General features: G+C 38.6%; 2 protein-coding genes across 4 annotated transcripts in view; both read left to right on the top strand.

Annotated features, from left to right (window-relative positions):
* Window positions 1–4,933, top strand: part of LOC130435410 (rho guanine nucleotide exchange factor 17-like) — a 51,972-nt gene extending 47,039 nt beyond the window's left edge. For both annotated transcript variants that reach the window (XM_056766022.1, XM_056766021.1), the window contains exons 16-21: window positions 726–812; window positions 899–966; window positions 1,051–1,199; window positions 1,348–1,522; window positions 1,819–2,091; window positions 2,180–4,933. In XM_056766022.1, coding sequence (XP_056622000.1) covers window positions 726–812; window positions 899–966; window positions 1,051–1,199; window positions 1,348–1,522; window positions 1,819–2,091; window positions 2,180–2,391 — 964 coding nt within the window. In that variant the 3' untranslated portion in view covers window positions 2,392–4,933. The remainder of the gene's footprint in view (window positions 1–725; window positions 813–898; window positions 967–1,050; window positions 1,200–1,347; window positions 1,523–1,818; window positions 2,092–2,179) is intronic.
* A 2,776-nt stretch (window positions 4,934–7,709) lies between these two features.
* Window positions 7,710–25,851, top strand: relt (RELT TNF receptor). 2 transcript variants are annotated; one of them, XM_056765561.1, is made up of 11 exons: window positions 7,710–7,845; window positions 15,903–15,977; window positions 17,686–17,775; window positions 18,144–18,328; window positions 18,514–18,566; window positions 19,083–19,331; window positions 21,588–21,668; window positions 21,768–21,846; window positions 23,474–23,719; window positions 23,858–24,029; window positions 25,069–25,851. In XM_056765561.1, exons 2-11 carry the CDS (start codon window positions 15,936–15,938, stop codon window positions 25,072–25,074), a joined length of 1,203 nt encoding a protein of 400 aa, XP_056621539.1. In that variant the 5' UTR covers window positions 7,710–7,845; window positions 15,903–15,935; the 3' UTR covers window positions 25,075–25,851. The 2 variants fall into 2 exon arrangements, with proteins under 2 accessions (XP_056621539.1, XP_056621540.1); XM_056765562.1 differs by lacking the exon at window positions 15,903–15,977 and having other exon boundaries at window positions 7,719–7,845.
* Window positions 25,852–26,552: the final 701 nt, after the last annotated feature.

Here is a 26,552-nt window from a genome sequence, read left to right as displayed (position 1 = left end):
TCAACAAACACTCAAAACTAAAAGAAAATTGATTTACTAGCAACAGCTGAACAAGATATGTGTTGAGTATGACTGGTTGTAATAGAAAGATATGTTGTGTGCTTATTGTTGTCTCTGTGTGTTTCTCCCTCATCATAATTCAGACTTTAGTTCTTCAATATTAGCTGCATTATTTGGTTTGATACCGTGTGTGTTTTAGTATAGTTTTCCATTCACATCAGTAGATCAATGGCATCGTGAAGCACCTTTATTTTTAAGAGTGTAAATATATATTTTTATGAAAGACAGTTTAAATTAAGGGTGTCTAAATATATCACTATTGGCAACAACTGTGGTTATTTAAATTATATTACACATTTAAAAAAATGAATTGGAGGATTGTAAATCTTGTATATGATTCTAAAGATTGTAAATCTGGTGTAAATCTAGTGATTTATTGCCTAATAATTTTAATTTGACAGATAGCATTTTTTGTTATTTATGTCTATATGTATCGGTATAATATTGTTGTCTGATAATTCTATGATAATTGTGTAGTGATAATCTAATTTGGGACAGATCTACAATAAAGCAGCTCTAAATTTACAACCTACGTATTTAAGGTCTTTGTTTACTTTATCTGCGCTTGAATATTGTGATTATTTTGTGTGCACTGTTTATGAAAAGACAACGTTTCATGAGCATAAAGAAGTTCGTAACGTGATTGTTTTTTGTGTGTTTTTCAGCATCCATGTGTATCAATCATCAGACAACATCAGGAACAGAAAGAACAGTATGAAGATGCAGCATTCCGCTTCTATTCTCTGTATCCTGTAAGCAGCCACTCGCTCGTTGATCTGTCGTCATGGTAACCCATACAGCATCAACTTGGAGACATCTTTTTTCTTTGTCTTTCCAGGTATCTTGACAACAACGTTTTTGTGTCCTTGGCAAACGGGGAGGTGATTGTCTATCAGAGGGAAGCAGGTACACACGGATTCAGTCGTTTCAAGCTAAACATCTGAAGTATTACGAAGTTTTCTTTACAACAAATGTTCGTCTGTGTCGCAGGAAGTTTCTGGGATCCTCAGAGTTCACAAACGCTGTGTTTGGGCTCTTCAAGTGGACCTGTGACTAAAATGGTTCCCGTGGCCGGAAAGCTGTGGTGTGGTTGTCAAAACCGTGTTCTTATTATCAACCCCAGCACTTTAACACAAGAGGTGAGACGTGAAAATGTCTGATTAGACTCCTCAGTCCTAGTGTACAAGTATGCATGTACATTACGTTTGATACTCATTGTTTAGCGGTGGTGATGTCATTAAGGTTTAACTGTAATTGCTGCAATTTTCACTTCCTGTTTTGCAAAAGCATTCATTCCAAGTGGGTCAGGACAGCGCGCGCTGCGTCACCAGTATAGTGAATTATGGGAAGGGCGTGTGGATGGCATTACAGGGCAGTGCTCAGGTGCGACTCTATCACGCCTCCACCTACGAGAGCCTGACGGAGGTCGATGTGGCACCTGCCGTACACAAGATGCTCGCAGGTACTGACGTGTAAATTCATTCTAACACACAGGTGATGTCTTCTGACCCTTACAGGGTCACGTGCATGAGGTCATTAATATATGGGTCCTTTTGTTTTTTCCATAAAACTGTACAAATCTGTTTTATTGGCTTCTACTATATTTTAGAAGTCGTTCTGTGGTCACAGGTTCGTTGAATGATGGCTCTTATCATTGCTCATCCATCGAGATTGTAAATGTGGTCTTGTTTCTGGAATAGGTCTTAATCAGAGCTCCACCAAAATATGATAGCACACCCGTGTCATTTTTCCTCGTAGGTTCCGATGCTATTATTCGGCAGCACAAGGCAGCTTGCTTGCGGATCACGGCGCTGCTGGCGTGTAAGGACCTGCTATGGATCGGCACCAGCGCCGGGGTCGTTCTGACGCTGGCCATCCCGCCCGTGTCATCCAGCACCGGACCGGGCTCTGTGCGGTCTCCCCTCGTCCCGATGGGCTCTGCTCACGGTCACACCGGTCACGTCCGCTTCCTCACGTGCATCGAGCTGCCGGAAGGCTTCGATCTTAACTTCCCGCTGCAGTCAGACGCAGGTCTGGTTCTCTCTTCCTGCACTTTGTGCTTTATCGCTGTTTGGTTAACACATGATCACGTGACGTTTGCTATGTTGTTTTATTTTAGTGAACTCCACACAGAACAACTCTGAGAGCGGCGGTGGAGGATTGCAGAGAGGCGACTCGGCCCGGCGACGCGCGTCAACGCTCACGCCCGTCAAATCCAACCTGCTGGTGATCAGCGGCGGCGACGGCTATGAAGATTTCAGGCTGACCAATAGCAGCGAGACGGTGGGGCGGGACGACAGCACAAACCACTTATTGCTGTGGCGTGTGTGATAAAGCCCGGCCCCTCCACGCAAGCCGCTGGACTAGCCCACGCACTTCCCCCTGAAGCCCCGCCCCTTCCTGTTCCCTTTTGCATTGATCACGGGCGTGCAAGGTGTGAAAAACAGGGTGTTCATTTGGGTCAGAGCTTTCCGCCACTTTGTTTCTTGTTGTGAGAAATCGATCTCGCTTGCCGTGTGGTGTTCTTCTGTGGGCGCTTTTATATATCGTGTTGAAACTCAACTTTCGAAAAAAGAGTTAAGTTGAAAACCCCTCGCGGAGGAGAACACCGTCAAGTCGCCAGAGAAGGAAAACGTGGGGACAGGTGAAGGATAAAAGGAAGAAGAAAATGGACATTTATGCGAGAGAAAGAATTATTCAGTTGGCTGGAGAGGATTGTGGGAAACGGTGTGAACGGTCCGCCACTTATGGTTCCAGTGATCGACTACTGGTCCTTACAGACTGTGATTTCATTCGAGAATGAAGATGTTAAACCTCCTTGTTATGCTGTACAGGGCAGGGCGAGACTCTATCTTTATTAACCGATGTGCAATATGAAGCAAAAATACCTACAAAACGCTATAATACACACAGACACATGCAACTATATCTCCAATAATCCACAATCAGATTAACACACTATCACTTTATTATTTCTATGTATAAAAAAGACTTCACCACATGATGTAAAAGAACAGCAATGACATTCCATATAATAGTTATTATGACAAAAAACCTTTTTGTACAGTATTTATGTTTTTTAGTTTTAGTTTATACATTTTTATAGCACTTAATTTATAAATACTGTAGTCTGGAGTGTTTTTTGGAAACATAATCGGGGTGACGCTCATAAAGAAATGACCAGGGTTTTCATTATAAAATAAATACACTTCGAAAAAGATTGAAATTAAAACGCTTTTGTTAGCCTTTAGATTTAAGGGTGAAATATCAGCTGTAATTTGTCAGGAGTTGAATTATTAATTGTGCGTGTCACATAATGTGGATTCCAGTTTCGAGTTGAAGAACTGTGTTTGCGTGTAGATTATGACACACACACTGAGGTCAGAGAGGTTACAGCCCTTCCGCTGTGTTTATGAGTGAGAATTAAGTTCCCATTAAAAGTCAGTTCAGCTGCTGTAGGTTGATGATGCATTCGGTCACGAACACACTCGCCTGAATCTGAATCCCACAGAATGACGTGTGATTTCCATGTCATGTCACGTTTACAGGTTTCGCTTTAATAATCTGTTTTGTGAATGTTAGTGCCAATAACCTCCGGGTCAAAGAATCGACTTTGCCTTTATGACAGACGAGTTCATCAGAGAATCGTATTTTCATAAATCTGAATTAGTTTTTCTATCAAATATCTAAATCAAGCGAGTGATGAAACTCCTAATGTAAGTCTAACTGTTGTAAGTAATTTCTCTCTGCCCCTCCTCATTGTAAATATTGGTATATATTGGCTTTTCTGTGTACATACTGCCCTCACAGTCCACGGTTGTTCATATGAATCTAATGGCATATTTTTATAAGTCTGTTTTTTCCTCAGTTGGCGTGTGCCGTCTCATTTAAATTCAAGCTGTTTTATGAGAGATGGACAGCGTTCCAGCGTCTGTGGCTCGTGTAACAGTTGTCAAGCTGATTTCACACTGTTACTGATATTTGTCTTATTTTGTCACAGTGTGTCTTTGTAATTAAACATTTCACTGATGTCAGAATCCTCATGTTTGTGTCAGCTCGCCCCCTCTCTGGATAAAATCGGCTTTTCCGAAAAACTGCATGTTACAAGTTTATTTTGTTCTGTGTTCATTTCATTTGGAATATGTATTTAAGTATCATTCAGTTTCGTTCAGTTGACATGCATATATATACATAATATCAACATCAATATCTAGGCTGCACAATTTTTGATGTTTATAAAATATATTATATTTGAAAATTATACAACCAACAGTTTTTTTGAAATTGGTCAAAAAGGTCAAATTACAGAAAAAGACTGCAAATTCACAAGTTAACTGGAAACTTTAATTTGGCGAGAATAAATCTTTCATTATACGATATATTTCTGCCGTTCCTGCTGCCATAACATACATAACTTTGAGGTATTAAAATTTGGGTCTGTCAAATGACTAATCGCGATTAATCGCATCCAGAATAAAAGTTTGTGTTTACATAATATATGTCTGTGTTCTGGGCATATTAATTTTGTATTTATAAACACATATACATACATGCATATATTTAAGAAAAATATAAAAAATTATTGAATGAATTAATTGTAATTTCAATTATTGATAAATATAAATAAATACATGTAAACGTTTCCTAAATATGTTTACATGTGTCTGTACGTGTATGTTTTTATAAATAAAAAAGGAATATGCACAGAACACAGACACATATTATGTAAAAACTGACTTATTCTGGATGCGATTAATCGCGATTAATCATTTGATAGCCCTCATTCAAATGATTCATTTATCGTGAACTATGTGATATGGTAATATCAATATATTTTGGAGCCCTAATCTGAACAAATAAATATATAACCATATTGACACCTCTGGTTTTGATTTGATGGGTTTTCACATTGAAGTCAGCACACCCCGTAGCAATCCAAACTTTACTAACCCTGCAGTATTTGTGTCGTTATTGGGTTTACACCACATGATTTTAAATATCTGCCCGGTGTTCATAAAACTAAATGAAACACACAAGGCAGATTCACGTCATCCACTGGGAACTAGCTGCACGAGTGCACAATGAGAGCTTTATAATCTCATGCGATAGACGTTCATCCCTGCAGTTGAGTCTGGTTTTATTCTGCTGGTGTTTACATACCAAAGAATGAGTCAGGCTTCCAGTGCCTTCTCTCGAGTTACAGAGTAACCTTAGGCTGGGATCAAACCGTGAACCTTATCGTCTCTTTCAAACGCACCTATAATTAAAGACCCAGACATCTTTTAAGGTCCCTATAGAATCATCAATAGTGCCAGATATCCAACAGGATCATATAAACGTGGATCTGGACGGGGAGATCTTCTTGAGAAAGCATTTGCGTTCATTCATTGCAACAAGATGTCAAAGATTTTTCTTAAAGACAGTACTTTTTTTAAGCATGTTTCTTTTGTAAGTAATTTTTGTCAACTTTTCAATACCCAGGCATTGAAAGATAACAGATGAAAATAATAAAAATGCACATAATTAATTTTATAATTATATTTATGACATAATATTAACTAAATTTATAGTTGTATACACGTTTATACGAATGGATTCATGATGTATTCTCATTTGGTTTGGTGAACAGAATCAGTTCTCTTTCATAGGATTTTTTCGTTGGACAAATGAAAAGTTAGGATTTATGTTCAGGAAATTCTTAAATGGATGTTAAAAGATATTAAATGCAAAACAAATTGATGATTGCATCTCATACTTTGATTCAGGCTGTTTGAGGCCTGGATTTAAAGTGGTGGATTAAAAAGATTGACTTGTTTTCTTCTTTTTCAGTTTTTTAATGTGCTTTCAGACTCCGTGAATTTGGGTGGTGCCAATCGTTCACTTCAACAGTTTATTATTCTTCAGATCGAATTCAACAACGAACAAAAAGTTGCTCCACCTATTCATTTTGCTGTCGGATTAAATGTTCTTCAAAGTCTGCTAACTTTCTTCATGATCTATTCATATTCATCTGGAGCCGTAACACACCTCGGATGATGCGCATTATAGTGAGAGAATTCTGTTGAGATGCCCTGCAGCATGTGCTCATAGCCGCATTCCATTCATACACCTGTAAACCTGTCCTGGAGGAGGAGGAAGTGTAGAGAAAGAATACAGGCATGTCGACTCAAATGCAAACATCATGCAATGAAACAGAAATGACATTATCTGCTCATTTTCACACACTGCACAGTAGTGGTGCCATCCCAAAAAGGTAAAACATCTCTCTCAACTTCTCTGGGTCGGTTCTACATTTGTGACCCTGTACAACAAAACCACTCTTATGGGTCAATTTTTCAAATCGTTATTTTTACATCATTTGAAATCTGAATAATTAAGCTTTTTATTGATATGGGTTGTTAAGATATGATCATATCTGGCGGAGATATAACTGTTTAAATCTCTGGAATCTGAGGGAACCTGAGAAAACTGCCTTTAAAGTTGGTAATAAGAGGCCCTGTTAATGGTCATCCACTCACAAAAATAAAGTTTTGATAAATTTATGATTGGAAATTTACAAAATATCTTCATGGAACATGATCTTTACTCAATATCCTAATGATTTTAGGCATAAAAGAAAAATCTGTAATTTTGACCCATACAATGTATTTTTGGCTTTTACTAAAAATGTTCCTGTGCTACTTAAGACTGGTTTTGTGATCCATGGTCACATTTGTGGAATGATCAGCAGATTCTGTGTCCATCTTTAAGAATCATCTGAAAACACATCTGATCCGTCAACACCTGACTGATCATCTCATCTACTCTTGCTATCCAAAAAAATAATAATCCTTAGCTCTGAATACTGTGGTGGGCTACATGAGACCATTGCACTTACGCTTTTTGTTCTCCTCATGTTGTTCCGATTGGTTTACCTCATTTGTAAGTCTGTGGATAAAAGCATCTGCTTAATGACTAAATGTAAATGTAGAGATTTAAAGGGACATATTTGAACATTTAAGACAGAATGAGATTCATTGCTTTAGACAACTGTACTAATCTTCACCTCTCTAAGCAGTTTTTGGGATGTCTTCGAGCAGGTGTGTGAAGGTGATTATGTTGTTAACAGACAGTTTCCTTCAGGTGCACAGGGCAGGTGCAGGGCCTAAATTTATATTTACATTTCAATAAGTGATCTTACAAACATGTGTAAACTGTCATTTCACCCCACAAGTTATAGAAAAATTGAGAGAAAAATGTCATATAGTAACAATAAGAACAGGCTTAATTGTGTCAATCCGAATGTTGCAAATTTATTTCAAAAATATTTTAAGAGGATGAAAAACATAGATTAATACGCATTGTGTGTTTTAATGGTGCCTTTATTTCTATCTGTTTTGTCATGTGTTTTCTTTCTTTTTGTCTGTCTGTTTTTCTGCTTTGCCGTCCATTTCGAGTGGGTTTTCTTTGTGTATTTATTTATGTATTAGGCTACTAGTGTTTACGCAATGCAGTTCTCCAACGGTCATGACGACAAGAATAAATGCAGAGCGAGAGATCAGATGGTGGGTGGTGAGTAACTCGTATTACACTCAGTGTGACGTGTTTCTCTCTCTCTCTCTCTCTCTCTCTCTCTCTCTCTCTCTCTCCTTTGACTCATTGGTTTGAATGTTGGCTCGCGCACAGATCTTCTCTGCGCTTCTTTAACCGGCTCCATCTTTCTTTCTTTTTCTCTTTCTTTTATTATTGCTTAACGTCCTTCACAAGGCGATTACAAGACACGTATGATTTGACTTTAACAAACAGGTAAGATATAAACTTTATTCTTGGCAGTTCCTTTTCTCAGCAGTGCGGATGCGGCACTTTTGCCGGCACATTTTCTTCTTATGGATTCTAATCTGATAGACTGTAATGTTCTGAGACGAGTGTGAACGACTTTTATTCAATTTAACACCTGTATTTGTGTGATTTTGGTTGATATATGGACCTAAGTACAGTAAAACAGAGACAAAAGAAGCGTGTCGCGTCTAGTTCATTTTGACACTGTGATGAACTAACTTATCATCCATTCAATAACTTAGATATCTTTACGATCTAAAAACGAGATTAACAAACGCCTAAAAGACAAATGACTTTGGTAATACGTTGTAATAACTTAAACAATAACTCAAAAAAATATTTTTTTAAATAATTAATGTAGCTGCGCAGATATATGTGTATTATAACTTGAATTTATATAGGACACCTCTTATCAAAGTCACGTTTTTATTTCAGTTATTGTTACTTAAAATAATCCTTAATCACTCAAACAAAAAAGAAATAATTTACTATGTTTAAGGGAAATCCTGTATGCGTATTATTTACTGTAGTAACTATGCTTTTTGTGAAAACCAATTTTGTATTGGCTTACACTGATATGAAATAAATAAAGTTTGTCACGAAAGTGCAACCTTTTCATTTGATTGATTTAATTATAAAGAAAACTGGAGACTGTTCAGAAAACATTTTTTTTAATTGTGTACAACCAATATGTCTTCAGCCTGGACAATCATGTTTACCTTTAATCTACAGACTTAAGACTTATTGTGGATATTAAACTGCTCATATAATTATCAATCAGTATCTATGTATATGCTTGAGAGCATAACATGGGACCGTTTATTACTTTATGGCACAATATATAACACAATGAAATATAATCATATTACCTCCATCTCCGCAGTGCAATATGTCATTCCTGAATCTTGAGTTCATGTGCTTGTTTCCAGTGAACTGAGAAACTGTGAAGCAGATGCAGTCTCCTGTTTAAATACTGTACAGCTCATTGTGTGATGTGTCGCCCACATGGGCACACACAAACCCACACACACACACAAACACGCACACACACGGGCTCCAGACTTTGGCACGCAGTGGGCCAGCTACAGTTTATAGTGAATGCATAATTTATAGACTACACTATAAACAAATTTGCTGTGTTATGAAACATTACACAGTATATCATGCAATGTAAACCTTTAAGCGCAGAAAATATTTTAATATCAAATACCTGCAGTATTGGCACCGAGCCTGGAGTTCTATTAGGCTCAGGACTTACTTGATATGACGTTTTTCATTTTTGTTGTGTGGAACTGTAAACAAGCTGCATTATGTTTGAAAATGTGAAACATTCTTGCAGCATTAACTGAAGGCTGGTTTATGATGGCCCGCAGCGTCCTGACACACCAACGTCATGAACGGCTTGGTCTAATATAACCACAGCGTGTGTTTGTTAAAGGATGGACCATTACACTCTCTAATGCACGAATGTTCACAACTCCAAGGGAAAGTGACCAATCACAGTTTGGGGGCGGGTTTATCTGAATTAGATTTAACCGTGAAAATAGACTGGATACAAAATGTTAATAATAATAGCAGTGCTGTTTCAGAAATCTGTGTGTATTGTGATGTGTTTGTGTGAGGTTAGTGAGGGGTCAGTCACCGTGTCCGATCCTTTATGCCGTCAGCCAATCAGCATTGATGTTTCTTTATGAACGAGCCTTACATTCATGTTACAGAACCCGGTGTTGGTATAGTTATCTGTGCATTATTCACATGCCTGCGTACCATCCCTTTGATAGTTAATTCGTCCATCCCAGTGGAAAGCAGACATGTCCAAATGTTGTTCATGAGGTTCTGCTGCGCCGTCCAAACAAGATGTGACTGAACTCTGAAAGTCTAGGTTGTTATCTGTAATTACTCCCGCTCCATTGCTGACCTGAACCGAGGGAATTTCGTTGGCAGGAAGGCTTTCTGACATTGAGCACGCTCCTATGAAATTTGTGGGCTGGTTCTGGTCCAAACCCGCCACGGCTGGATACAGAAATCAGTGGTTTAATTTTAAGCTTTGTCATTTGTGTTGGTCGATGGCTTCACCCAAACTGCAAACATTTCTATCCCTCGCGTGCAGACGTAACTGCGTTGGTAGGATGTGTCCCCGTTGACCTCTGTGTGGTGTGGCACAGACTGGGCCGACCCCAGATCAACAGAGATTTCATTTGGGATATCGTGGGTTCTGCTGTATCACACGATTTTAACAATTCTGCTTCTTATCTCAATTCCATTATTTGAATCTTTAAGGAATAATGAAGCGGATGACGCTCTTTGTTTTAAGGATCGATCTACAGTATACAGATTTATTATGTTAATATTTAGATAATAAAACTGTGGCTTTAAACCACAATTAAACCCATATACAGAGAACTCACTGTGTCCCATGCACAAGACACATTTATTCAGATGTGACATTTGTTTTCACACGACCCATGACCACCGAGACCACATAAAAGGATGAGTGATGCAATTCAGGATGAGACTGCACTTGGTGTCGGGGCCACATTGAGGCGTCATTCAGGGTGTTATTACAGGGCACATACGGTCATGTGACAGGAAGTTCCCCCCTCCGAGATGCCTGAGCAACATGACCCTGACCTGCACCCTCCTCGAGGCCTGTATCTATTAATCAGCAGAGTGCATTGTGGGTAATGTGACATTCCTTCAGTGGAAGCTCATTGCTGATTTAGAGCCACGAGATGCGACCGGTGGCATTGGGTGACCAACCCTCATGACATTCCAAACCTGTATGACTTTCTTTATTTCGGAGAACATTGGTTACCAAACAGCACGGAACCCCATTGACTTACATTGTGTGGACACAAAACCACCCAGACATTTCTCCAAATATCTTCTTTTGTGTTCCACAGAAGAAAGCTGAACAGGTTTGGAATTGAAGTATTCACGTCAAACCGGCTAAGAAAAAGCTTTTTTTAAAACAGCTAAAGATACAGAATCCGCCACTAAAGGTAAAGGTCAGGATTCTAGCTAAAGGTCAGAATCCACTACTTCTATACGCAGTTCACAAGAGGCAGATTTCCTTCACGCATCCAAAACATGCTCATTGACACTGGACTTGCATACGGGTATGTGTGACATTTCGGTCCGGGAAGGTGGAATTCCCCTTTCGGGAATAAGGATTGTTCTAGGTTTCCATTAAGGAAGCGTTTGCTGTAGTTTATTTTCCGAGTAGTGAAATGAGCTCGTCTTCCCCCAGACTCTTCCCTGATCTCATTGTTTTCCAGAAGGCTTTTGGGTTCAGCAATGGGCTGTTTCCATTTTACAGTCTGAACTTCTCTCCAGGTTGTTTTCGGGATCAAACTGTGGGAATCTCAGCTTTTGGCACCGTAGGATTGTTCAGCAGAAGGATTTCATTAACATTTATTAGACAGTTCTGTATACAGGTATATATACATTTACATATGCTCTGTGTGTGTTTAGTGCTTTGAGGTGGACACTTCTGTTTGTTCTGCACAGGTGATTGTACAGCTATGGACTGTACAGCATGTCAGTGATGTCAGCCTGTCAATCAAACGGGTGGAATCCTGCACCAATGACGTGGTTTGCTCATTGTGTTGACTAACATTCTCACCATCATTGTGGTTACAGTCACCTTATGTTTACTTGACTAAACTCTTAGTGGAACATTTAAATCAGCATTAAACAATCCAATAAATCTAAACACTTAGACAATCATGTATTTATGAACAACCTTGAAAGGTCTTTATGAATAGTTTGATCATACATGATGGTACGTGAATGTGGATCATGGCCATGTTTGTTCAGAATAATGTTTGGCACAATGACTGTTATTTAGATGTGACATCAAGAGCTTTATGTCGGACAGGCGCATGTCTCATCTCTGACCATAAGCGCTCTTTCTGTGTTATTCTTCTGGAGAAACCGCAGCAGAATGATGCCCATAATCCTGTTTTCACGTCTCATACCTACTGTGTGTACGGCAAACTATACAAACAGAAACGCGATTTACATCCAAAACAACGAGCAACACCTTATTAACTTCTGCGCTTGCTTTGACTCCGACTAAAAATAGTGTTTGGTAAATGCTATGTCATTTTTTTTGCTGGTTTTAGATAAATATAGTTCCACCTCTGCGTTTGATGGGTGTTTTTCCTGGTTAAAAAAAAGTACTGGTGCCACATTTAGCACAAGCTGGTCTGTTTTTATTGTTTAGAGGCGTTTTGAGCCGGCACTTTTTCTGCAAACCAGAAAACCGGTTTAGTGATGTTGTGGAATTGTATACAAGCGTCTGTTTAAATGTCGAATTACATCCAAGATTTTGTTGCCTTTCAATCAAATCAAAGGTTGGGCCGTTCTTTCGAGGAGTAAAAATAAGGCTATGGAAATGAAAGGTGTTTGGCTATTAAAATCTAAGACTATATTTGTCAGCACCGCTACGATGTTGAGAGTTTAGACAAAGAGTGTCGAAATCTCACGGCAGGAACAGGAAGTGACACGTGTTGTGACAGCGTATGTTGACTTTAAATTACTGACGTCCAGACCACAAGACAAGATCACGTGGTTTTAAGTCTTGTGCTTGTTTTCTCACATTTCTCTGATCTGACCCTGTACAACACTATAAAGGAGGGATAACATGCTGTGTCATGCATCCTGACTTCTTTACACTGTTGAACATGCTGGCTTCATGGTCAAAAAATTAGTTGTTTCCGAAACAGCACTCCAACTTGTTTCGGAAAGTTTTTTATAAGTTTGGAACCCTGTTTGGAAACAGGGATCTATTCCTTTTATTGGGCAACTGTTCCGGAAAAGCAGGCCCACGCCAGGGGAAAGAAATAGCCCACCCACGAGCGACAGGAAGACCTGCATATCAAGAGTGCCTGCGCTGCGTCAAAATTGGCTGCGCTGTGGGCCTGCAGCTGCAGCTCGTTACTCTTGCGATAGTGAGAAAAGTTGAGGTGTGTTTGTTCGTTCACGGCATTTCAGTGATGGATGTTATGTAAACGATTGATATAACGCTGGATTTGGAGATCGTTTGAAACTGATAGTCCATGGTCCCATTGCTAAAAGATGCTGGACATGAACTGCACCCGGTAAGTCAAACATACAGTCATACAACTGTGTTTTGTTGGCAATCGGCGCGTACGTGCATAATGTAAAAAACACAAACGGATTCATGCAGTGATGTGTTGTGTCCTCCTGCTGTAGTTCCACCCCCCCCAGTCCTCCAGCAGCTCGTCTTTTTCCAGAATTAGTCGTACAGCTGTATGTCCCTTTATAAATTTGATCATACTAAATACTCTTCGAAGATACAACATATGCAATACTACTGTATAGGCACTCAAGATTAAAATGAGATTAGCAGAATCTTCCTTGAACAACCACTTGCAGCTTTTATAAACGTAACAATATAGTTGTATGCTTTATATTAGAGCCGCAAACTCAGCTGAGCCTCTGGAGGACTTTTGTGAAGTCAATGGGGTCGATTCAGACACAAAGCTATGCCAAACATAAGCTTCCCTAGACACCACGTGTATGGTGATCTTGAAATTCTGATTCATAGCTTGTTTGAGATGACATGTCAGTTGAGCAATCGATTGTCCTATTGTGGTTGTAATCTTATCAGCAAGCTGGTCTTATAATCAATTGGTTTATATTTCTTGTCTGTCCACATATTGAACCCCAGTGGAAGGTTATCAAGTCACTGTGGTTTATTGAGAATGTTTCACAAATGTAGACGATGGCTAGACACCGGCTTTGCGTCTTGGCTGTAGAAAAGACATTTTCTCTTGTTTCATGTTTGGGACGGTGCTCAGCTATGGCTTTGTCTTGTGTAATGGCTTGATTCCGGTTAAGAGCTTTGGATCCCGAGTCGTCTGGATCGAATGCAGATTTTTAGCTGCAAAGCGCCACGCTTCCGAAGTCAGTCCAGGGCAATCCCTTCATCGGGTCCAATTTGCAACTTGATGGATCCCAAATAGGCAATTCTTGTTTTATGTTTGTTGTTGTTTTATTTACTTTATTCTGTTCTTCATGCACTCCCAAAACCACGGAATTGGAAACTGGACGGACCAGAGATAGAGAGGCATGAACTGTAATTACTCTCCGTTGGGGATTTATAGCTTTTTAATGAAAGAGTTAAATTGAAACAGGCATGAGTCGTGTGCCACTGCCAGCTGACCTTGATATGTGAAGGTCGAGACATTGGTGGTGGTTTAAGGGTAGGAGGCAGTATGAGCTCCCACAAACCCTTTCATTTGGACTGAAGGCCGACTTAATGTTCATTGCCAAAACTGTAAAGTCATTTGGTTTGCATGGTGAAACATGAAGAGTTTGTATTGTTTTCTGCCAAAACATTTAGCAGGAATGTGGCAGGTTGTTCTCCAAACCAAAGTGATGTATCATGGGGTAGAAGCGTAAAGCTTTAGTGCATTAGACAGGTCTTGTCCGCTTGCATTCAAAGATCCGAATCTCAAAATCATCTTGATTGACCAGGACTCAATTATTAAGAATATCTGTATGAAAGGTTTGGCTAAAAAGTGTCGCCATCGAACTTTAGCTATATGCCAAAATCTGTGCAGATATGGACAGAACAGTCAGACACATGCTGTTTAAGTTCAATTATGATGTTTTCTATTTATTATAAAAATGTTTTCTACACATTCAACCCATTCATCACAGCCAGAAAACATATACTTAAAAACTTGTGTTTGACATAACAAAGCACAGCCTCAGACTCTTAATGTAAAAGCTCATATGATTGGAGGACTGTGGTAGAGGGGGTGGGGCTTATCACAGGTTGTGGGAGGAGCTGTGGTTTTGAGTGGCAGTATAAGGAATGGTAGCGTTATGCAGACAGGTACGGTGTGACACTTTGCAAGCAGAGCATCCTCAGACTGTTACCAGGGCAACAGAGAACAACACCACGCTGGGGTAAGTGGGGCTATCAGCAGCACTGTCTGTTCTGGTGTCATGACAACAAGTTTAAAGCAGTGCAGGTGTCTAGTTGTTCTTAAGATAATAGTTTACATTTTTTAGATTTTCTTTATCTGTGGTGGTTTTTTATTGTTCAATAAGGATTTTGAAGATTGTTGTGCTGTTAGAAAGTTGTGTTCTTCTTGCTTTGCTTTATTCTAGTATTTGTTGTAAAATAGCATTATGTTTACAGATGTGTGAGTGCTATATGTGTTTACTAAACAAAACAAAATGGGGTTTGTGAACAATAACATTTACAAAAATATAACAAATTCTCAGTTTTTCCTAATAATTTATTAGGAAAAGTAATATTTAGTAAGAGAATTTGTTTGTGGTTCATTTTATTGCTCTTTCAAAGCTTGTGAGACTAAAATGACAAGTTATGTTTTTAGTCAAAAGTCTTTGACTGTTAACGCCTTTAAATTTGTATTTATTTGTATAATTTTTTCGCCTATCTATTTCTTTTAGAGAAATATGACAATATGACAAATGACACAGTAAGAGTATTGAGTAATAAAATGTAGACAGACAGACAGCATGAGACAGGTAATCTGATTTGCTGAGAATTTGACTAAAATGTTTGGGTTCAAATTCTAAAGCGAATCTCATCTAATCTCATTTAAATAGAACAAGTCTGGGTCCCAAAGTTTTGTTTTGATTGTGATGTTTTTACAGCTACAGTATGTGCTAGTGAGATGTTAAAGCTTCACAAAATCGCCATGAGCAGATGATCAGAGCATCAGTCCATAATGTGTGCTTACTGACTCTAGTAGATCCAGTAAGTGCTTTCTATCCTGACTGGGCCTGTTCGGTCTAAAAATAGATCAAGAAAAGCAGAGCTGCCCAAAACCACAGGCCTGCAGCTATTTCTATCACACTTTAGCTTATAGATTATATTTGCGCACACGGAAACCCACAGCTGTGGCCGTCAGAAGTGAACTACAGTCTCTCACATCCTCATGTTTTTGAGGTTCTCTTGGCTTAAATGTTATATTTGCTGCATGTGTCATTAAGTCTCCGTCATGTTTTGTATTCAGATTACATGAGTATAGAAGAATATCTTGAAGACGATGAAGAACCACCTTTACTGCTCCGCTCCCGTGTGTCTCATCGTGAGTAAAGACTTTGTGTTCCTCTGTTCCTTTAAGTGTGTGTGTGTGTGTTTCAGGAACATCAAACACGTACGCACGCACACACACACACAAACACACACACACACACACACTCGCTGCAGTCAGTGATTGATGAGACAGAGACTGAAGTGAGAAAGAGTCTCTCACAACTTCACTGAATGTTCCTTCACGGAGCCCATGACACAGCACTTAATATACTTAAACTATATAGTATTTATTTCTATTTTTTACTATTTCTATCAGAACAAGGTACACTGAAAATATACGGTGATAAAGCACTCTCAAAGGATTTCATTTTTTCACATTTTTTAACCACATATTCCCATCTCAACATAAGCTTTCCATAAAACGAAAACATTTATAGATATACAAGTAGATCAAAAAAAAATATATATATATATAATAACACACATCATAACATTGTCGAAATACGAATACAACAACATTACTTACTTGAAAGAAATATAAAAAAGGAAGAGGGGGAGAGGGAGAGGAAGAGGGAAGGGGCGTTCCTCAAAGAGGGAAGGGGGAATACATTATTTTACGACATACATTATTAAAAGGGTACCATTTCTTGTCAAATATTCTGGTTTATTAAATGTGATCAATGGCTTTTCCCATAAGATTTATTGGATAGAATGAAATTGTTTGCTCGAGTCTCATGTGTCTCAGATATTTCTCATGAGAAAAATGTCTCTTCAGAAGAGATGTCAACACTGTCTCAAACTGAGCTCAGATTTGTCAAGTTTGCCGTTAAAAGTCAATAATAATGAAGATCTCAACTCGAACATTTCTCATCAGATTGACCCAAATCCAAATTATTTTAGCTCTATTCATTGTACACCTCCATACTCTTGATGTGTTTCACAATTACACTCGTATTTATATTTTTTCATGAATTTTAGGAAAAACATCTGAGACTAAGTTGATAAAATTGAGAACTCAAATCTCATGAGCTATGAATGACCAATTGAGGGTATTTGTTTAGAGACATCCATCACAAAACACTTTCCAAACTTCTGAAAGTCTCTCTAGCTCTAAACTCAAATCGACATTTTGTATTGTATTTACTTTCATCATGTCTCACATACATCTCTGTGGCTCAGTGTATCTCAGCAATTCTGAATCCGTATGTTGCATCACTTCTTCTAGTTGTTTCTACAGGAATGTTGTAAATCAATAAAAGCCTCTGCTAATAGACCATCATTTCTGATCAAAGACACAAAGAGTGCGAGTGTATTATGACATCAGAGTATTTCATTATTATTTCATTTTCAAACAACTGTGCGCTTGTAGATTATAATGTAAACAGATACATGGCAGCTTCAGGGAATATTTTTTGCTGAGATCATTTGTGTGTGTTATTTGTAAGCAGATAATGTTACATTTCTGTAAAGTCTGACCCACATAGATACACACAGGAGGAATTCTCACAGTAGGTTTCACCATATGGGAAAAACCTGTTGTACTGTAAACGTAATCGTTTTTACGGTATAATATGATAAGAAACGTTCATGTGCATCAGGAAGTAAATGACCAATTATTTATATTTATTTAACAAGTTTCCTGTTGCGTCCTGGTGCAATTCAGTTAATTTCTCTTCCTTTCATTTTAGCATCACTGCAAATACTTAATTCATAATTTCGCCCAACAGTTAATTCTCAGTGTTATTTGTGTTTTTCTATAGCTGTTGGAGTTATGGGGGACACTGGCAGCGCAGTGCAGTCAGGAGGAGGGGTGTGTGTGTGATCTCTGTCCAGCCGGGCAGGAACCCACGGTGAGGGAAAACAGACCCACAACACACACACACATTCAGTACATTGAAATTGTCATATTTGACTAGAGAAATCACTCGTTCATTTGAAATAATACATCAAATAATGTTAAGAGACATCATTTAACTTGTAAAAATATTTTGTTTAATTTGATGTCCCAAATTTAGCTAATAAATGTTAATAGACAAAGAAAGCTTTTGTTGATGCAGAATGTACTTTTTTATTTCTGTCTGTTGTCAGATTAATAGCTTCTTTTTATTGGTGCTCAAGCGTTTCACAATCTCAACACACTGCCTTAAAACACAACAGTTTATTCTTTCACACATGTTGTGATGACATAATCTGACAGGTTCATGTTTGCTTCTTTTAGGCTTGTGGGGAAACAGAAGATCCCGGCGTGACTGGAATGTGCCGAACATGCCCAGCAGGCACCTTCTCAGACACCAATGACGCTGCGCCGTGCCGCGCGCATACTTCATGCAGTAAACTCAACCGCTGGATCCTGACCGCACCGACCTCAGTGTCTGATGCTGTCTGTGGAGGATGTCTTCCTGGGTAAAGAACAAAACATATATATTTGCATGTACAGATATCAGTGAATATTTCCATATGTTTTTTCGTATTCCAGAATGATTCATAATATGTTTCATCAATTTGTCCAAATGTTGTTCTGAAAAATGGAAACTTTATGAAATAGAAAGCACAAAGTTTGTGTGTTTATGAATTGAAATGTTTTCCAGGTTTAACCCTGCTGCTACATGGAAGTCCTTCATCCTCCACGCCTGCGTCATAAGTGAGTGTTTAGAGTTTTATACAGTAAATAGATTTTGTGTGAGATTTGAGTGTATTGGTCGATTCACAAATAAACAAAAAAATGCCAGCAAGGACCATACTATTACCACGTCTTTTTCCTTGTTTGGACATTGTAATACAAGATTATTCCTAGATATACATGCCACATTCGACCACTACAGACAAGTAGATGTGTCCGCCATCTTGGAACAGTCAACATTTCAGTTGCTGCCCTCACTCGCGTAAATGAATATGAACGCGATTTTACAGGTTGAACTATTGTAACTTTAGCTAAAGCCTTTGTCTTGTTGTATCGTGGTAGTTTAACAATAATAATGTTTGTGTGCATTCAACAGAACGTAACATTTAATATTCATACATGCACAACTATTAGTTACAGACGCACAGTCAACCTTGTCTCAAGTGTTCACGGACTTCAATTGTTTCAAAATGGCAGACAACTTACAACACATCCACCAGATGCTTTCCAATAACATGGTGCGTTTTTCTTCTCCAGAGCCATACAGCCGGCGGAGGCGGAACGTTGGAAAAAGCTCCTCCACAAGGATTGGAGCTGCCAACTCCACCGCCGTTCATGGCCCTGAGGAGAAGAGCACAGAGTACGCTGTGTTCGCGCTGGTGCCCGTCTTCTGCGTCATGGGGCTGCTGGGAATTCTCATCTGCAACCTGCTGAAGAAAAAGGGCTTCCGGTGCAACGCTGAGAAAGACGCAGTGGATGAAGAGTGTGCCACACCGGAGAAAGAGGGTACGATATAACATTACACTTACACGCCAAGAAACTTTACTGTAAAAGTAAACACTAGAACAATAGTTTCCGATATGTATTGCACAAGACTATTCTGTGACATCAAACCCGTCTCAACTCGGGATTGGAAAACGAATCAAACTAGATCAAATTGTACAACGAGGACAGACGTTTGTCCCCTTTGTGTCTTTTTGTGAATCAATGGGTGGGGCTGCAGGCGTTGCAGGTTTGAGTTCTGTGTTTTGTACAGTAGCTCTGTGAAATCATGATTCAGGTTTTGCCTGTAACCCAGGAGAGTCTCTCAGAAACCGCTTGTGAAAGACACATCAATCATTGTTCTAAAGTTGAAGTAGAGGTGAGGATTAGCTTCATGGGTTTAGAAAACTAAAAGTAAAATCTCTGATCATCCAACAACTGTAGTTGTCAATACCTGATGTAAATGAATTTGACAGTGACCAGCATTCCCTGCGTTCCCTGTTTGCTATCCTTATAGGGATTATTTCAAAACAAGGCCTGACCCGACCCAGCCAGCTTCACAAGTATTTCACTAGCTGAACAAAAGACATGATTGTGTATTTAATGTCTCTGATGAGAAACTGAATGAACAATCATGTATGAATGAATTCATAATAAAACATGTGCCGTCATATATTCACGCTCATGTTGTTCCAGCCCTACATTGTTTAATTCAGAAGGAACAAGAGTGTTTTTTATACAGTGAACTTATACTTTACAGAAGAAAGCCAATATGTGGTAGAAACACATGACTTGAACATCCGTCCCGTATCTTTTTCAGCTTGTCTTGAAATGTTTCCAGTTGCTAAAAATGATATTGGCTTTGATGCTGAGTGGCATCTTTATTTCTGAAGTCGAGTGTCTCTCCTCACCTGTGTTATCCTGTGTTATGTTGCTAACAGCTCAAATAACTCTCTCTCTCTTTCCTCATCTATCTTTAAGCAACACCCCCTCTATATCTCCTTTCGCTAGATAAATAATTCAGTCCGTTCTCTGTTGTACAGTAGATATTCTCCTAACAGTTGTCAGTAAACTCTTGACTACTGACTTGGTCAATCTCAACTTAATCTGATTCACACTGAAGTAAACAAACTCATGAACATGGCTGGACCCCCAGGACCACGTTTACATCTCAATGAAATAGAGTATCTAGTTGCATCATGCAGCATTTATGTAAGAATTTTCAGGAACATGCTTGTATTAAACATACCTAAAGCCTTTAGACGAAAGTTATCCGATCTGTATGGAGTTTAATAATGAAAGTGTTGGTTCCAGTAGTGAGTGATTGAAAACTTGTGTGATGTCAGTTTGATCTTCTCTGGGGTATTGTGGGGTCAATAACGCATTTGTTAAAAAGTTAAATAAAAAGAAAATGATTGGATTCTACAGATAAAGTTTGAGAACCATCAGGAGAATAAATGAGATTGATTTAAAAAGCTGAACATTGCATTTGGATAAAAGTATCCGAGACAGTAAATGGATAAATGTAGATTGTAACCTTTAGTAAAATGTTCTGTCATATTTCGAATGACTGATACACTGACATTAATTTCATGGTCCGTATATAAGAATAAAAGCGGTCTGCAGTTCTGACGTTGTTCTTCTTGAATAGAGGAGAGTGCTGAGTGAGCCGTTCCTACAGTAACATCCCCAGCTGCCTCACTGTTGAACTCTGGGAAATTCTGTAACCTGTTACCATAGAGACCTTTATTCCCTGCACAGCCAGCCTTTTGTGTGCAGTCGACAGACTGGAAGACAATAGAGGGAATCTTTCATGAGTTTCAGTGCAGTGTGACTGTATTATTATTATGATGTGATGAATACTGTATGACTCTTCATTTACTCACAATGACGTGTCTGTATTTTGAACTCATGTGAAAACGGCTAATGAGGTAAAAAGCATCACGGGGAGCACTGCGGCTATTAAAATGAGCTCTTAATGATGGGACTGACATGGTGAAAATCCACATACACAGCTTAGGAGTTCTCAGTTATGCTTGTACTTCACAGTATTTGTTCAGAATGAAACACACTCGGATGGATCTCATCTCACTGAAGCTGTCATGAACATGCTCTGGGTGATAAATTAGCTCAAAATCAAATGGAAAAAATGACATGAAATATGACCCACACATTGTGTTTTGTTTTCTGCTTATGTATTAGATTCATTCCTCATCTTATAAATATGGCGAAAAGATTGTGTGTTGAGTTAGTCTTGAGCGCCTTCTTGTCTCTCCTCAGGAAACCTGTGTCCATATGTTGTCGATGATCCCAACGAAGACACCATCAGCATTCTGGTCCGTCTCATCACAGAGAAGAAAGGTGCATGAGGGTGTATGTCACCTTTAACGGGACACATCAGTTCAAAGAAGCTTTACAGAAAGTCATTCTGCTGTCTTAATATCTGTGTGTTTGTGATAGAAAACGCAGCCGCTTTGGAAGAACTTCTGCTGGATTATGAGACTAAACAAATGGCTCTCAGCAAGTCTTCATCCATCAAGTAAGGACTCAAGTGCACAAACACACCAATGAACACTGTATTCCAAAAATCACTTAACTCACATTAAAATAACACAGATCCTGAACGCCTCTGCTTCATATATTCAGAAGAAGACTGAATAATGTGATTTAATAGCTGGTCAAAGAATCGGATAATTCCAAGTCTAAAATGGGATAAAATGCTTTCAAATAATAAAAGGCAAGTTATTGTCATGTCATCAGCGTTGGGTGATTGATTACTAGTTACTAATTACATATTCAATAGTGTAATTAGATTACTGTACAAATGACACTGTCCAAAAAGTATTTAATTACTTATTACGTTCAATATCCAACATCAACCTTGATTAGAATTGATTTAATGATAGACATGAAACGGCTTATTTAATTCATTCAAATAAATAACAAATAATAACATCAATTATTCTTATTAACTGACCAAAGTATACAAATGTGAGAAGGATACAATGAAGCATACATTTTAAAGTTGGACTTATAATTTTTATGTTATTTCCGCTATTGAATGTATTACAACAGTATTTAGTTATATTACATTAGAAGTAACTGTAATTAAATTACAGAAAAAATAAGAATAATCCTTACATAACTTTTTCAAAGGGAAAGTAATTAAATCACAGTAACTAATTACTTAGTAACTACACTGTAAAACGTAGCCGTAGTTTTGAAGCAGGTTTGCCAGTAAAGTACTTTAGATTTAATTATTTTACTTTTAGTTCTGTTTTCAATACGAGTAAAACGTTACTTTAACCAAAATACCTTGACTTTTGATATTCAAAATGAGTTTGAAAAGACTGGCATTAGCACAGCAACACTGCAAAAAATGACGTTCTTCATAAGCACCTTTGTCTTGTTTCTTAGTAAAAATATTTGAAACTTCTTCAATTATGATGCGATTAAATAACAAGAAAAGTGACCCACGATAAAAAGTCTTGTTTCATGAAAGAAAATATAAGAAATTGGTAAGTTTATGTTTAAAACAAAATTGTCAATTAAATCAACAGTAAGCAAACCTGCTGTAAAACTACAGCAAAGTTTTACAATGTACTTACACCCAACACTGATTGTCATGCATTAAGAGCTGAAAGAGAGAGAGAGTGATGTGCATGAACTCATAATCAAGATCGACTGATGACAACAAGAAGAATCTTGTTTTTTCCTGATTTTGGAGGAAGGATGTAGGATTGGTTTGTTAATTCCTCATCGTGTCCCCTGTTGTATCTGGTTTGTTCGGTGTTGGTATAATCTCAAGTATCTCTGACAAAACACCATGTGCCAACCATGTAGAGGAAGAGATCCTGTAATTCCAGATGCCTTTTGGCCTGCCAGGATCTCTGCATTGTTAACTGCCGTCTGACAGCATCATAACTAGGGCAGGCTTGATATCAGGAGTCAAAATATACATTTAGAGATGGATGAGGGTCCTACTGTTATTTCATTAATAATGTTTGCTGGTGTAAACATCAGTAATCCTCTTTCATTGCTATGGACACGAATCAGGCAGATTGTTTATTGGACCGATGATACTCACCAGGTGGACAAAAAGATCTTTTGTCTTACATTGAAGGAGAGACCTATATACAAGTCTCTTTCTGTTTCTGTCTTCACAGGATTCCAGCTCTTCCTCATTTCTCCCAGTTCCGCTCGCTGCCCCGGCTAGGTTTTCATCAGCATCATTTGCACACGATAAACGGACTCGCCCCTCGCTCTGGGCACTGCTGTTCCCGCTGCAGTCAGAAGAAATGGACCGAGCTGCTGATGCCCGCCCTGCCACTGCCCGCCGATACGCACAAAAGCCCTGACCTGGTCAAGACCACCCTGCCCGGAGGAGAGGTCACCATTCTCTCTGTCGGAAGGTGAGCAGGGCTAACACTCACCACTGGCCAGCTTCAGGCGGTTATGATTTTAATAAACATGCCCATGCCTGCACTGACGCATCACCAGCTTACTGACCTCTGTGTCATGTGTGTGTGTGTGTGTGTGTGTGAACGCAGGTTTCAAGTTGCTCAGATCCCGGAAATGAAGTCCGGCTGTAAGGATGTGACCCAGATAGAATCCAGTGACACAGATTCTGTGGACAGTGCCCATACTGTGCTCCCGGAAGAGAGGTCCCTGCTGGGCGTGTCCTCAACCTCTAACTCCGCCTCTTCAAAGTGCAGACAGGAAGTGAGTCACTTAATATGGGGAACAGGAACACTTCAGTATGTTGTTGTTGTTGTCATTATTCTTTTATGTTACATCCGTTTGGACCGAGTTGTAGTTTCCTTCTCTCTCTCTCTCTATTTGGGGTGTTTCTTTAAAGTTGATTGTTGTGGTGTTGTGAAGTCATCAGGTGTGGTGCATTTGTCAGTAAATGAATGTCAAACTACCAGATTTCCCATTACATGTTCGGCGAATGCCAAGATAAACACCTATTTGAATAATTATTGTTTCTATTTCACTTATTTACTTCATTATATTCCAACTGTTGGACTTGCATATGAAGCATGAAATCTATTTTATTTTGCAAATACATGTTTCAGTGTTTTAATGTATGTACGGTTAAGATAGTCTGTGTTATTCAAAAACACAATCTTTTTCCAAATGTGACGATGACCCACGTCCCCAGTTCTCCATATGAGGAAAATGATTGTCACTCACATCATAAAAGTAAAAATATTAAATAGGTTTCAGATGTCATTTTGTGTTGATCTACAAGTTTATCAATCAAAAGGAAATGTTTTATTGTGGCAACAGTGAAAAATAACAAAAGTATAAAATGCACAATATTGTTACGGATATGCTTTGAAGGGAGGTCAGCCTTAAACGTTTAACCTGAATCTTATGGATACGTTTACCCTGTTTTAAACTTGTGTAGGACACAGAAGGCTGTTGGCTTGACATTGTTTGTAACTATCTATAGCTCCTGGGATTTACACACAAACACCTCTAGGCCTTCCTTGGCGATTTATCTTCACAGCTTCTGATTTTTGTGTGCCTCACAGATGAATGCAATGACAAACAAGTGTTTTGGTTATGTATAGTCCTCAGTTTGTCCTCTCCGTCCCCTTCGAACTCCAGAGGAATTGAGTTTTTCCATTACTGCAGTACACGGTCACAGAGAAATGAAATGCTGTTGCGCCCTCTCGTGGCTCTGTGTGTTACTACACACAATGGTTTTATTTGTAGAACTCCTTTGTCAAGTCTCTTTCTTTCTCTTTTTCAGATTTGAAAGATTGGAGAAGAACATGCATTAATCGGACCCTTCTTGCGGATGACATCATCAGTGGGCGACAGATCAGGGCAGATATGTGGCGGTGATGTCAGAATTCACCCATTGAGGAGCCTTGAATTCACGTCTTTAGGAAACATTGTATTTATTGAATAAGTAACATTTTATTATGAAAGCAATACTGTCTGTGTCTGTTAGCGGATAGGAGGAGCCACCGTGCTTACATTAGGCACCGCAGAGAGTCTTCATTCATCATGTGGCTCAAAGGCACTACTGCTGACTGACATGTTGCACAATGAGAACAATGAGACTCTAGTGAGAAGTATTATTGAGAAACGCTAATAGACTGATCTACGTCTTTTTTTTAGCTCCGTTACTGTTTTTTATTCTTTTTATCTTATTTCAAACGAGTTGAATTTGTACAGTCATGGAAATGCGTTTGTGTCTTGTTTTGTTACAATAAAGTTATTCAAAAATCATTTAAAATCAGTCATCAGTTTCATATATTAATCCTCAGTTTGTTACAAAGCTAGGCTTGTTGCTCATTGTAAATTGAAGCTTACCGTACAAAAAAACTGCCAGTTTCACCGACAAGGTTTATCTTAAGCCAGGACTAAGTAGTTGAATCAAGCATTTTTTTTTAAATGACTCGGAAGAATACATTACTGGTCTGCATCTTGAGACAAAACAATGGCACCGGTCAAGTTATATTCGGTTAAAGGTGCAGTTTGTAAAAAAAACACGACGCTAGAGGGCGCACGATCAAAACAACAACAATGCACCTTCCCGTGTCACTGTTTAGAACAGAACTTGTAAATTGTGAGAAAATCGTCATTCTAAACCAGCGGTTCTCAACCCTGGTCCTCACTCCCCTCGCGCCCCCCCCGAGGACCAGGATTGAGAACCACTGGTTTAGAATGACGATTTTCTCACAATTTACAAGTTGTTGGAAATAATTGAGATATTGTAAGTACTCTGCTGAAGAAAATATATAACACTAGTCTAGTGGTTTTTGTATATTTTACTGCAAAATTGGTACAAACTGCAATTTTAAGAAAGGTCACATTTTAGGCCCATTTTAGTCTGGGACTAGCCTTAATCCTAGAAAGCTGCATGCATGACTAATTTAAGATAAACTAAAGGTCTTGTTAGATTACATCTTTATATCTAGCAACCGCACCACCGTTTCCTTTCAAAAACACAGCCCTGCTTAAACTAGCATGTGACCAGCATCAAAACATACCTAACCCTACATATGCCTATTTTTGAACAGGGATATAAATAGATCTCGTGTGATCATTTATCATCATATTAAATCGAACAGGGGATTTAATTCAATCTTGCACTTCTTTCGTTTTAACTTTCTCATTTGGACTGTTTTCTTACACATTTAAAATCGCTCACTTTATCAAGTTTGTACATTTTTTTTCTGTACAACGTGCATCAGGCTCTTTCATTTAAGCAAAGCGAAGGTTTCT

Source organism: Triplophysa dalaica, chromosome 14 (assembly GCF_015846415.1).
Source record: "Triplophysa dalaica isolate WHDGS20190420 chromosome 14, ASM1584641v1, whole genome shotgun sequence".
Taxonomy (NCBI): domain Eukaryota; kingdom Metazoa; phylum Chordata; class Actinopteri; order Cypriniformes; family Nemacheilidae; genus Triplophysa; species Triplophysa dalaica.
The sequence above is the reverse complement of the archived record's forward strand: the minus strand, read 5'-3'. Positions and strand labels throughout refer to the sequence as shown.

Excerpts from the sequence above, each read along its gene's own strand:
- relt (XM_056765561.1), top strand. The coding sequence starts at position 15,936 with ATGAAGAACCACCTTTACTGCTCCGCTCCCGTGTGTCTCATC. Across the intron at positions 18,329-18,513 it reads TGTGGAGGATGTCTTCCTGG|GTTTAACCCTGCTGCTACAT; the intron begins GTAAAGAACAAA and ends AATGTTTTCCAG. Across the intron at positions 21,669-21,767 it reads TCTCATCACAGAGAAGAAAG|AAAACGCAGCCGCTTTGGAA; the intron begins GTGCATGAGGGT and ends TGTTTGTGATAG.